Raw genomic sequence first — 14,146 nt, 5'->3', positions numbered from 1 at the left:
CCACCAGAAGGCTTTGAAGTGATTTCCAAAATGTCACGTCTGCCCAATGTCATTTCGTGCAAATCGGGCTGTCATAATTTAACAACACAGATAGTTATGATATATATCAACATTTCGCAACCCATAGAAATTCAATATTGAGACTGTGGTACGAAAATAGAAAGTAGAAAAGGTTGAGATGAAAAGAGGACGACTCTCTTGAAAGGTTAGAGTCATAAAGCACAGGTAAGAAATATTAACTGTAAACACACAAGAACCGCCGAAGACAAACTAGCATTAGTGCAACAAACCGGCAGAGTCAAGTTTTAATTCCCTATAATGTTCTTGAAATAAATAACAATGTGAAATTGAATGTAAGCTTCAATTTAATTACAAAAACAGATCAAATGAACGTGTCGGGTTTCCCCTTTATCAACAAAACAGGATGAATGAAACACCACAGATGAATGAGATACTGTGGTAGTGGCAAGATGAGGGTAATTTAAATCGATCAATATTTGAAGGACGAGTTTTCTGGTCAAAAATTTAAATACGCGTCTTTCCAGATTACGGCAGCGACGAAGCTGGTTGTTCTCGGTCTTTTTTCCTAATGTGAACAAATTTGAATTCAAGTTTGGCCAGTTTCAGTTTTCGCTTTTGTGTTCATTCATATAGCAATATGCAGCTGGACCACTTGAGATTTTGGCAAAAGTAAAGATGAGTTGGAAAATATTGGTCACATTACCACGTTGGCCCCAAAAGGTACCCTACTATCAGGCAATCTCAAATTTTGAACTTTTCAGATTTTGAAATCCCTATAATATTATTTTTAAAAAGGAAATGGAATGATGCAATTTAGTTTGATCTGGTGGCAAAAACACGTCCTTCTGTGCTACATCGATGTTTAACACACCCCCCCCCCCAAAAAAAAAAATAAACATAAAAAATCAATATATGTCCTTTTGTGATATATCAATCAATACAAAGAAATAAACCAATATATGTCTTTTTGTGTTACATCAATGATTAATAAGAAAAAATACATATGTCCTTTTGTAGTATAACACTGTTTAATAACAACAACATCAACAACAACAAACTATCTCAAGTCTCTAATTCTCATATTATTCTGCCATATGTCTTTGAAGTCATCTCAAAATTTTATGCCTGTCTGGAGCCATCTCGTGCAAATCGTTTAGTACAAATTGCCTGCATCGATTATTTCGAAATCACAACGTTAGGCATCAGACAGAAATTCATTATGAAACTGGGTGGGTGCTTATCAAACGGGAAATGCAAAACGTCAAAACAATAATAATAATAATATAACGATTTTTAAATTTATTGCACCAAGGAGTACGGAGGAAACATGTTTATTTCTGTTATTCCCTCCATTATCTGCTATATATGTCATTTCTGTGTCCAACCATATTCATTTGTAAAACCTATAGTGTTTCTACAAGGTACCCTGAAAGTCTTGGCGCGGCTCTTGTAAATTCCAAAATATAATAGATACAAAATTGACACGGGTATAAAAAAAAGCTTTGTTTATGTCCTTTCGGTTGATCATTTCAAATAGATGTATCAGTTCTTGCATCGTTCCGAAGAGGAATTAACGCGGCAAACTTCGACACCATCGAATCATCTCTGCCAAATTTGCCCCTTTGAGGTGTCTCTTAAGTCTTAAGAAAAGGAAAAAGTCACTTGGAGCTCAATCAGAATCGCAAAGGGGAGTGTTCTACGATTTCAAGAAAATTTACTCTTTCAATGTGATCATATTATGTTTGTGTGAGCATTCTCGGTATATATCTTTCTTAACCCCAGGATCTCTCGAACGATATATCCATCTCTTACCTATGAAATTCAAAGCCTTTGTGAGATGTCTGATTGTTTTATCCGGCAATTAGCTCGATTAAGTTTTTATTGGTTGACTCACTATATGGACGGACACTGCGAGCCTACTCATTAATGCTGGTGGATACAGCATCAGTTCTAGTAAAGAACTTAACCAACCTTTGAACTGCTTTTATAACAACTCACGAGTCACAATAAATACGCTTCAGCCGTTTATGAATGTTTAGGGTGCACATCTCTCTTTGCAGTCAGAATCTCAGTCACGGCACGCTGTTTATTGCATACTTTTGTGTGTGATTTCTTCAAACGACATGTTGCATAGGGGTTCTTTCAAATAAGATAAATTAAAAAAAAAAGAAATAGGAGCTAAATAAAATTTGGCGACCTTATAGAAGAATAAATTATGCACACTCTGATGCATAGTTTATACTGGTGAGTTCGATACAATCGGAGATATTCAATAGGCGTCGAATACACACATTAACTTGACAAAAATATACAAGCAGAGTACAAGAAACAAACACCATCTACGACATCTGACATTACAGCAGAAGAGAGAAGCATTGCCGAAAACCTACAGCTAAGCGACAGAATAGACACCACAGCAAAATCTAACGCCTTCATAACTATCAAAGACCATAAATCGAACTTTCGTAACAACGTGCAATACCGTCTCATAAACCCATGCAAATTACAAATCTGAAAAATAAGCAAACAGATTTTAGACAGAATCAATACCAAAATCATCAAGGAAACCGAATTCAACCAATGGAGAAACACCGCTGAAGTTATCAACTGGTATAGAAACACAGAAAACAAACAACGACAAAATGCAATCATCTTTGATATCTGTAATTTCTACCCTTCAATCGCCAAAACCCTACTCCTCAAAGCACTACAATTCGCGAAAACTTTCGACAACATCACCGAAGAAGAAATCCATATCATCCTGCACTCGAAGAACACATCGCTATACAACAATGGAGTAGTATGGACAAAAAAATCAACGAACTTTGATGTCACCACGACGGAGCAGAAACATGCGAGCTCGTCGGACTATATCTCCTTTCCCAAATGCAACATCTTGATATAAACATTAGACTATACAGAGATGACGGGCTCGCATTGTGCAATAACAGACCGAGGCAGACTGAATTTATAAAGAAAAAAAAAATGCAAAATCTTCCAGGACAACACTCTCAAAATTACCATCGAAGCCAACAAAAAGACATTCGATTTCCTAGACATAACCATCAACCTGAGCAACGGCACCTATCAACCATTTTCAAAACCTAACAACACCCCATTTTACGTCCATAGACATAGCAATCATCAGCCATCTATAATAAAAAACATACCAGAGAGCATTAACAAACGACTATCTAACAACTCTACAAACAACAACATATTCAACGATGCAATCCCACCATACACAGAAGCACTGCAAAAAAGTGGCTATGACTACAAACTAAAATATGAAGAAGAGGCCACACAACCCCAACAAAAAAAAAACGTCAAAGAAAACGACATATTATAACATGGTTCAACCCACCCTGCAGCAAGAATGTGACAACTTCTATCGGTAACAAATTCTTCAATCTACTACAAAAATGCTTCCCTCCCGGTCATGTTCTACACCAAATCATGAACAAAAACACTATCAAAATAGGATACACCTGCATGCCAAAAATACAAACCATGATTCCCTCCAACAACAAACGAAAACTATCACAGCCAGCTCAGCCCAGCAACAAGCTAGAGAAAAAATGCAACTGCAGGACCCAGGCAACATGCCCACTAAACGACAATTGCCTGACTCAAAACGTTATTTCTCAAGCCACAGTTACACGCCCAGACACACCAAAACAAGAAACATACATTGGCCTCACTGAGTGTCCATTCAAAATCAGATACAGCCTGAATAAATCTTCCTTCAGAAACACAAACGACATGCTACTACACAAAGCGAACAATTTTGGAACCTCAAAGAAAAAAAACATACAACACAGCATTACATGGAAAATCATCTCCAGAGCACAGTCGTACTCCCCCTCTTCTCAGATATGCAACCTCTGCTTAGAAGAAAAATTCTTCATCATCACAAAAGCGAACATGGCAACACTCAACAGAAGTAACGAACTAACATCCTCATGCAGACACCGAAACAAACACCTTTTATGTAATTATACATACACACACACACACACACACACACACACACATATATATATATATATATATATATATATATATATATAAATATATGTATATCAGAAGTCTTTTCGAGTCAGCAAAGCGATGCCATTTCTTCCGGTTTCTAAAGCGTTAAATGGACAGAAAAAAATTACTTGCTTACCTTTGGATAGGATACAAGGGCCTGTGGAACCGGCGTTAACCGGACAGCAACACTTGCTTAATACCCCTTAAAAATAGGATTCGAGTCCATTCCGCCGGACATAACACACCCTGCTACCCAACCGCTGCAAGATGGACAAAGTAAACTGTGTGTAAACTGCTTTCCCTAGTGACATACCTTCGAGGTATATAATCGCTGACTTGAAGTCTCAGACATAATTTAGGTTATTCAAACGAGACGTTATTTCATTAGAAGCTTTAACAATTCTTGCATAAGTATTGAGTTATATCTTGTTTTGAAATGTCAGGTTATGATCCTTTCAATGGCAGGCACCTAATGTAAGGAACAGTTTGGAATTCGAATGGCGTTTTGATAACGTCATAAAACAATAAAATCGAAATGTTTTTGAAAATGGCCAAAATCAAACCAATGCCGATACCATATTGAATTTAAAAAAAAAGAAAGAAAAAAATCTTTTACAAAATGAAACAGCTGTTAAAGACACTTCTCGTCTGCAGTCGGAGTCATGGAGATGTGTTTATAATCAGTTAAGTTACCAGATCTTTGGACTAAAGAAAAGTGGATGGATGGTTGGTGTGCGCGAGGTTGGTGCAAGTAATATGACTATCATCTTTAGGAAAACAAAGACAAGCAACGTTATTAGGATATGACGCTAAGAAGACGGCGAGTCTGGGATGTAACGTTGAAACAGTCACGAATATCTTCTTCTTCTTCTTCTAATTATTATTATTATTATTATTATTATTATTATTATTATTATTATTATTATTATTATTATTATTATTATTATTATTATTATTATTATTATTATTATTATTATTATTATTATTATTATTATTATTATCATTATTATTATTAGATCTCAAAAAATATTTTTAAAGGCGATTTTCCCCTATTTCTATATTTCTTATTGCTCTATCTAACATTTTCAAGGGTTATTTTTAATAACTTAATCGGAATTCTGTCTGGTCCAGATTATTAGATCTCAAAAAATATTTTTAAAGGCGATTTCCCCCTATTTCTATATTTCTTATTGCTCTATCTAACATTTTCAAAGGTTATTTTTAATAACTTAATCGGAATTCTGTCTGGTCCAGGCAGGATTAAAAGGGTCCAATTAATAGAACGTGATGGACGGCTGGAAACAATAATCAAATTGGAAACCCTTTCACACTTGCTGTAAATGACAGCTCATTAAATGATTTAAAGGGGGTTGTCGTCCACAGTTACGACAATAATTCGGTTATAAACATCAATTTTACAAAAGAAGGAGAGGGGGTAGATGGAAAGATGTTGTCATTGTTTTAAAAAACCCCAATAATAATCCCCCTAAAAATCAAACAAGCAAACGACACACAACTAAGGAAATAGATAAAACCAAAGCAAAGAAAACAAAAAGAACAAAACAAACAAACAAACAAACGAAAATAAAATCATAAGATAAAACTAAAAAACAAATAAACCCTCGATCCCAAGAGTAGGATGAAATAGGATAAAACAAATACAAACTGAAAGCAAATAAAACAAACTGGAAACTAACTTCATGTGTAGAACAATACGAGGTCGAATGTTTAGCATCACTTAAGATCAAGCAATTTATGACTGTATCCATGCATTTTAATATTATGATGATTTTAGATTCGATTGAGGAAGTGACTGTTAATTTCTCGTCTGCGACAAAAGGCTCAGAGAAGAATTTGTAATCAATGTCCATATATTATGTTGGAAACTGTCCACGCTCTCGCTGTGTTCCAGTACGAGACTTGGCCGTCGACGTGCAGTCGATATGTGTTTTGTTTACTGTCTGATGTTAACAGAACTCAAAATATAACTTTTACTTGTCTCTAATGAATAAGAAATCCTACTTTGTTGCCAATTTTTTTCAGCTTAAATGACCCGATCAGAATTTATTCAAGTCATCTTTAACGTGACGGGAATTCCTTACTACACCCCCCAAGAAATAGACATTGGTCTTTTTCAAGATGAATACGTTTCGCCATAATTAAACTTGACCAGTCGGAGTCTGTACAATTCTGGCTAGTTGTGAAAGATGGAGAGAGGCAGAGAGGGAGAGAGAGAGAGAGAGAGAGAGAGAGAGAGAGAGAGAGAGAGAGAGAATAGAGGAGGGAGAAGGATAGAGAGAGATAGAGACTAATGTTTACCAAGATATCAAGTCCACATGAATGTTTCAGGCCTGTATGGCCATCACCAGGACTGTGTATGACATGAGTTGAAGTTGTGGTTGTCGCTCAACAATTTGCTCCATTGTTACTATCAACATGTTGAGCATTCTTTGTACCATATTTGTAACATGACACGATTTCAAAAGAGATAAATAGATAGATAGATAGATAGATAGATAGAGAGAGAGAGAGAGAGAGAGAGAGAGAGAGGAGAGAGAGAGAGGGAGAGAGAGAGAGAGAGAGAGAGAGAGAGAGAGAGAGAGAGAGAGAGAGAGGTATGACAAACCTTGTAGATAGGCTTCCAAAGAGGGCAGGCAAGGTGATTGTCTCTCCTCCATAGCTTGTGTTGCCAAGACCTTCTCTTTGAAGACAAGGTGACAATGGCCATGGGTGACATTGGATACAAGCGTGATCAGAGAGGTAATGTCAAGGTTGACTCGCCTGGGAACTGTTGTGATTTGATCCTGTCGTGATGTCGATGATGATGATGACGGCGATGATAATGGAGTATTGCTGAATGGGATAAGGGTCGAGTTATTGAAGTAATAATAATAATAATAATAATAATAATAATAATAATAATAATAATAATAATAATAATAATAATAATAATAATAATAATAATAATAATGATAATAATAATAGTAATAATGATAATAATAATAATAATAATGATAATAATAATAATAATAATAATAATAATAATAATAATAATAATAATAATAATAATAATAATGATAATAATAATAGTAATAATGATAATAATAATAATAATAATAATAATAATAATAATAATAATAATAATAATAATAATAATAATAATAATAATAATAATAATAATAATAGTAATAAAAACAATGGTAATAATAGGAGAATTTCTATAGAGCTTCATGCCTAGGCGTCTAAGAGCTTAACACGGATAAATAGCATAGCTTACATTGTATATTTAAACTTCACAGGTACTTAAGAGACAAATGAATCTTCTCACGAACTTTTGTTTAAGAACACACATGTATCTACACATTAATGGCATTTTAAGATAAACATCAATTAGTAACATTAATAATAATTTACAATAAATGTTTAACCCCCCTCCCAAAAAAAAGACCAAAAAAAAAAAATAAAAAAATAAATAAAAGACAGGTTTTGAGGTGTTTCTTAAATGTGTAAAAGTTATTCGATAATCTTACAGGCTCAGTGAGGGAATTCCACATAGAAGGACAAATCTTGGGGAAGGCTCCGTCCCCCATACTGCCGAAGTCCCAGGTTTGAGATTTTTTTGTCAAGATGAGGGTCATTTAAATAGATCGATATTTGAAGGACGAGTTTTATGGCCAAATTTTCAAATATGGGTTTTTTTCCAGAGTACCTACTGCAGTATACGGGTGACAGAGATAAGGGTCTGAGTGCTCTCGGGCAATAGGGAAAGAAAGTCGTTACGTCGCACCTATTTTTCTGGTTCCTAAGTTATTGGAAGTGTGTATGTAACCAGTAATTCGGAGGACAAATAATGGATAGGTTAGATATTGAATCATAAGGTGGTGTAAATATTTTAGTAGCACGATGTATAGGCAGATTCTACGAATCACGGGACGTAAAAGAGTGAGGATGGATGATCTTTACTGACGACCAGCTTATTTTTTAGACTAGAAAACAAGATGCCATTACTCTAAAGGCAGAAAATCATTTACACAGGGTATGTATTCAGTCCACTGGAAGAGTAGGTTTACATTTTGAAAGAAATAGGAACCAGTTTTTTGACATCGCAATTTTCTTCCCTACTGTGGAGAGTAAATAAATCTTGGTTGTAAATGGGGGCGGAATGGTCAACAATTAGTGACATAAATCCTATATCTTATACTCAATTCTAGCCATCACAGGCAGCCAGTGTAAGCGAATTACCATCGCTGTGTGCTATCAAAATGAGACGATTTTTGGATTAATCTAACAGCATTGCTCTGCACTTGTTGCAGTCTGTTTAATTTTGACATCAGGTAGACCAACAAGAGAAAAATTACGAAGTTTTAAACTAGTCTAGATAAAATAGGGACGTCACAAAAGATTTAAAAGAGTTTAAAGAGAGGAATTGTTTCATTCTGGGAATTCCTCTTAATTCAAAATTCATCGATCGTACCATGTCATCGATTTGAAAAGATAGTTAAAATGGAGAAGGTGTTATAAATTTTCACATCTTCATGGTCGAGATTGCGTTTTTTCTCTTCAAAATTGTGGTAACAATGGATAATTTAGAAAATTTGGTACAATCCCATACGGAAGAGAATGGTTAATGATATTAATAATTGGATCAACAATCTCATCTTTTAACAGGCATAGAGGTAGAGGATCAAGAAGGTAAGATTTGTTTCGAGAGGAGAGAACGCAACTACGTACTTCTTCGTGGAAAGAGAATGGGTGTCGAGGTTGTCTGAAGGCGATGAAGGAAAGTTTTCGTAATCTGGAGGGCTGATGACGATGTGGCTAAATAGAGATTCATGTGGATGTTCTGTTTGGGCCTGTTTGGTTGTGGTTTCGTAACAATCAGTGGAGGGATTTGGAGAGCTTGAACCGTCACTGCCGAAATTGCTTTTCAATCGTGCTTTGGTGAGTGTTTCAGAGGACTGAGTTTCTTTAGACTGAGTGAAACTTTCCATACCATCATTGTTGAACGGTGGATATAGTTCTGTATTTCTTTTATTACTACTACTTTTATCACAGTGAAAGACTTGATCTGGCAAGTTGGATTGACTGTTTGGTGTATCACTTGAAATATCTAATACTCTTGATGTATTCGGTGTTTTTGAAGAATCGTTGGAGTTGCATAGAATATTTTCTTGAGGCACAGTGCCTCTCAACCGCCTCAGACTATTATCGTCAAAGTAATTATTGTTGTCTTCCTCACAACCACCACCGCTGCTTTCTTCTTTTGCATTATCGTCATTATCACTGAAATCTTCATCATCGTCAAATGTATCGTCCAATGTTAGAACAGATGTCAATTTCTGAGTGACGTCATCATGGACCTTGACCCTTTGACCCCATACGGTGATCCCAAGAGAGGTTAAGGCCTCCGCCATGGGTATGGTTACTTGATTGTAGAAGACCATGTGTACCTATAATAAAAACAATGTTGTTAGTCGTAGATAGTTGCATGCATAGTGCTATGAACAGAAAGAGCATATATGTTGGTAACAATCATTTGTATGCTATGAAGAGAAAGGGATTAAAAAGCAAATGGATTAAAAAGAAATAAATGGAACATTTACATAGCGCATTCTATTTGTTTAAGGTGCGATATGCGATTCACAATGCTTCATAAATCCCCGGCCCCCTAGTTGGCCATATAGAACCATCTTTTCATTTCATTCTATAGACTATACAAGTCCCCTTTTCGGGATCCTTTTTGTACCATCACTTTTACACTACCTTCAGTCAGGTATTCACTCACGTTGGTAAAATGCTTAAATTAAGGGCGCAGCGCCCGGACCAAAATGTTTTTACGACTGTAGTCACAATTCCCATTATTGACCACGCTTTACAACGCTTACATTTTTGTGAAACCCATCCGAGTATTGACCACGGTTAAGAACGCTGGATATTTGTGACAAGACGAGACACGGTAATGTTGAGCCATAGATACACCTTAATATTCAAGATCTCCAACCCTCAATCATATTTTCTACATGTTCTTAGTAGTGTATGTTGTTCGATTGCGGTATGCGTGATATCTTAATATTAATTTGTGTTAAGTCAATCTTTCAGTTAGAGGCAATGCATCATGTTAATCTCATTTACAGAGTGAAAACCAAACCACCAATGGCCACAAAATTATTATATCATTATATTATTGTGATAGCAAAATATAATGGCATTCGCACTACATACATTTCAACTGCATCCCGGCAAATATATAAATATATATATATATATATATATATATATATATATATATATATATATATATATATATATATAGAGTAAACAAAGAGACTATCAGCATTATTGTGCGGTTTAGTCTTAACTTTCTTCCCATCTTTTTTTTTTTAAACCACCTCTTATTCGTATCAGAACTGAAAAACTTTTAAAGCTTAACATAGAAACCCAACAAAAAATTCAATTCAATTTTCCGCACGACATCATTAGATGCTTTCACCAGACATTGTAGCAAACGCCAAATGTCAAAATGAATCGTCCACTTTGTCCATTCTGGGCTCGGTTATGCTGTAGACTAAAAAAAGCGCCGTTGAGGTTACAATGGCAATTACCTTTGGCCACGACATGGCACTCGTTCAGCATTTCAGTAAGTAAAGTGTACGAACGGAAACTTTTTTGTTTTTTGTTTGTTTGTTGTTTTAGGTCTCTTCCAACACAATTAAGGTTATATGAGAGACCGCTGAAACAAAAAAAAAACAAAAAAAACAAGCAATCTAACAAAAATAGTACAAATGTAAATCAAAATCATAACCTAAAGATATCATAAGCTAAATTATAAATAACCAAGAACAAACAGGCAGAAGATTTACAAAAAAAAAAAATATATCCCCTGTCAAAAATACAATCACAAACCAAAGAAGCAGGATAGGCTAGTAAAGAGAAGAAGAAACGACATCACTATCGGATCGTCCACCCATGCGAACATCATAGGTATATGATTCAAGGGTGATGCTCCCATCCAACCACCCGCCACTATCGGATCATACACCCATGCGAACATCATAGGTATATGATTCAAGGGTGATGCTCCCATCCAACCACCCGCCACTATCGGATCGTCCACCCATGCGAACATCATAGGTATATGATTCAAGGGTGATGCTCCCATCCAACCACCCGCCACTATCGGATCGTCCACCCATGCGAACATCATAGGTATATGATTCAAGGGTGATGCTCCCATCCAACCACCCGCTACAAACGGAAACATTCCATTTTATTGACAGTTTGGTCTTTAGGCCTATAATCCCTTTAATTGGCTAGATCCATCTTTTTGACCGAAAATTTTATAGGAAAGGAACTAATGCTGATCACCTTGGTATCTAAAAGTGATCCACCGTCTCAAAACGGTAATATATCGGGATGATTGGGACCTTGAAAGGTAAATTTAGAATTGAAATGATAAGAACTACACACTTTGAGGTTATAATTTTGCAATTTATGAATTGTCAATTCAAAAAATTATTCTCCATCACAATGAAAAAGAAAGTAACCGCACGGGTCATATTGGTGGGTCTGAATTCAATACCACTTTAAGATAGTGTGTCACAAATAACGATTTCCCCTCATTCTCGACGCACTACTTTTTCTCCAAAGCAAAATGCAAATGGGTACTCTACCTTGGGCGATTGGAAATGGTGCTGGTTGTGGTTGCTGGCCTTTAGATAATCTTTTGCTTGGGCCACAAGGTCGCGTTCTCCAAACTGACCTTGACCTTGAGTATTGAGAGAAAAGAGAAAAGAATATATATATATATATATATATATATATATATATATATATATATTTATTAAACAGTTCTCTCTGCGCCATGATTGATAATTGGCCGCATATGCCCAACTCATTTTCAGCAGCTTGCCCCCTTTGTCTGATAAGGAGGGTTATACCAGTTGGAATACTGATGTTCCTTTCAGAGATGCACACTGGGAGCTACATTCTATTGAAAAAAAAAGTTTAAGAGCTGGACAGATGAAGATAACATTTTGAAAGTGTGAAGAACAGAGAGCTGCCAAGGCTGAGCATGGTGATAAAAGACGCAGATAATTATTTGTATATAATTACAGAAATACCTACAATAAATGCAATTAAGAAAGGAGATAACTAGGCGAAGGCAGAGATGATAAAAAGAGGCCTTTAGGGCCATTAAATATACGAAAAGGAGTTTATCCCAATTTCTATAGCGTGAAACGGAAAACAGCATTTGCTTGCTACCCTTTTGATAGGATGCTAGTTAACCACGGTAGCCAACCCCAAAGTACTTTCTGCCAGATCTAACAGATCCAGCTACTCAATCACTGCTAAGTGGACGGACGGGGAGGGGTAGGAAAAAAAATCTCGACTTCACCCGGGCTCGATCTTGGTCCCTTTGAATGTGAAGCGAGTGCTCTACCGATTGAACTATTGGAACCCCAAGAGATGATAAAAGTAGAAAGAGAAATGACGCCAACGATCTTAGAAACATGTAAAGGAACTGAGTAAAAAGTATAAGAATAATGATGTTCCTTTAATGGATGCTCAAGGGGATCTATTTTCTAGAGAAGTAAAAAAGCTGGACAGATGGAAAGAACAGAGAGTCAACAAGGCTTCACACAGAGCTAAAAGCTGCAAAATGATTTTGATATAAGTACAGAAAAACCTACAATAAATGAAATTAAGAAGGAAATGGAAAGTCTGAATTCGAGGAGAGCTCCAGGCGATAACCAGAATATGCAGACATGATAAAAGTTGGAGAAAAATTGGTCGATTCGTTTCTGTTCCAATTGACATGGGGCCAAACACGTGTAAGCTATTATCCAAGAATGTTGTAAACATAAACATTGTTTATACTTTCCAAATCACGGCACTACCATGTGTCACTTCTGATAGGTATTCCCGTTTTAATTAAGGAAGTGCTTTGTTGGATTGAGTTTTAACTCAAAATCTCAGTCTCCAATGGAATTGAGTGCACAACATCCGACTGGTCAAATCTTTAGACAATTACTCCATCTATAGGAACATGACTCAACAAATAACTTGATAAATCCACATTTCGCAAGTCGTTGGTTCATCAACATAGATCTATGTATTATTCTCGTTGGTTTGAAGAAACTTGGACATAATTGAAAGATCTGCCCCTGTTGGTCATAACTTAGGAGACTTAGGAGACGGTTATCTAATTAAATCCAAAGATTATATCCAAAGAATGGTCCATAGTTACTGTTATTGATGACGAAATAATTGAATCAACTTTCTTTGGCCCTAGTAATCCTTGAAATAAACTGGGTTCGTGTATGTAAAAAAAAAGTTAAACCATTACATTATCAGTTCAAATTTCAATCCACCCACAGATAGTAGCTATTGATGTAAAGCTCAATTCTAAACCCAGAGCATCTGGTTAAGTAAACACAAAAATATAGGTAAATAAAACTTAAAGATCCCTTAAATACTCGAGCAGAGATATCGATAAAGTGACAGGGATGACAGGAAATCTGTAAACATTTAGGATCAAAGCTTAATAAAACTCTGTAACGTCAATGATTCACTTTCATTTGGGATTATTATTTTCTTCCATTTTTCTATGTTTCGAATGGCATCGTTTATTGTGAATAGATTAAAACACAAGTAATATACATTTCCAAACGATATTTATCATTTTTTACCTGCGGGGTTCGAATATACTGTAATTGGATTCAATAGTCTGATGTCACGTCGCCCAGCAACGGCGGCCATCGTGGTTCTAAACAAAGAAAATCGGTACTTTTTATTCTTCATGCTGGCTAGAACTTTTCAAATGTCTTGTGATCAGAATGTGTAAAAGTCAAAACATGATCAGATTTATAAAGTTTTTTTTTTCCTCTGGATACGCTTTTATGCTCGTCGGAGAAATATTTCATAAGGGCGTCCAAATTACTATGCGTCATTACGAGGGAAGTGACGTTACGACTGTTGAAGCCTATTGAAAGTTTTCAACAAAGACAGCCACGACATCTGGGATTTTAATTTGTTTTTTTTTCTTTATTTTGGTGAAATCGGTTGGTGAAATGCAATTTTCACCAGATAAATT

The 14,146-nt window shown here is 35.8% G+C and overlaps 1 protein-coding gene across 1 annotated transcript in view; it reads right to left on the bottom strand.

Moving 5' to 3' along the window:
• Nucleotides 1–14,146, bottom strand: part of LOC144966558 (UPF0415 protein C7orf25 homolog) — a 209,039-nt gene that overhangs the window by 25,321 nt on the left and 169,572 nt on the right. The window contains exons 4-6 of the mRNA XM_078903222.1: nucleotides 11,724–11,818; nucleotides 8,785–9,503; nucleotides 6,680–6,906 (exon numbers count right to left, since the gene is read on the bottom strand). Of these exons, the coding sequence (XP_078759348.1) occupies nucleotides 6,680–6,906; nucleotides 8,785–9,503; nucleotides 11,724–11,818 (1,041 nt within the window). The remainder of the gene's footprint in view (nucleotides 1–6,679; nucleotides 6,907–8,784; nucleotides 9,504–11,723; nucleotides 11,819–14,146) is intronic.

Source organism: Berghia stephanieae, chromosome 2 (genome assembly GCF_034508935.2).
Source record: "Berghia stephanieae isolate SIO BIC M18660-M18661 chromosome 2, UCSD_Bste_1.3, whole genome shotgun sequence".
Lineage (NCBI taxonomy): Eukaryota > Metazoa > Mollusca > Gastropoda > Nudibranchia > Aeolidiidae > Berghia > Berghia stephanieae.
This window is presented reverse-complemented; position numbering and strand designations above follow the sequence as displayed.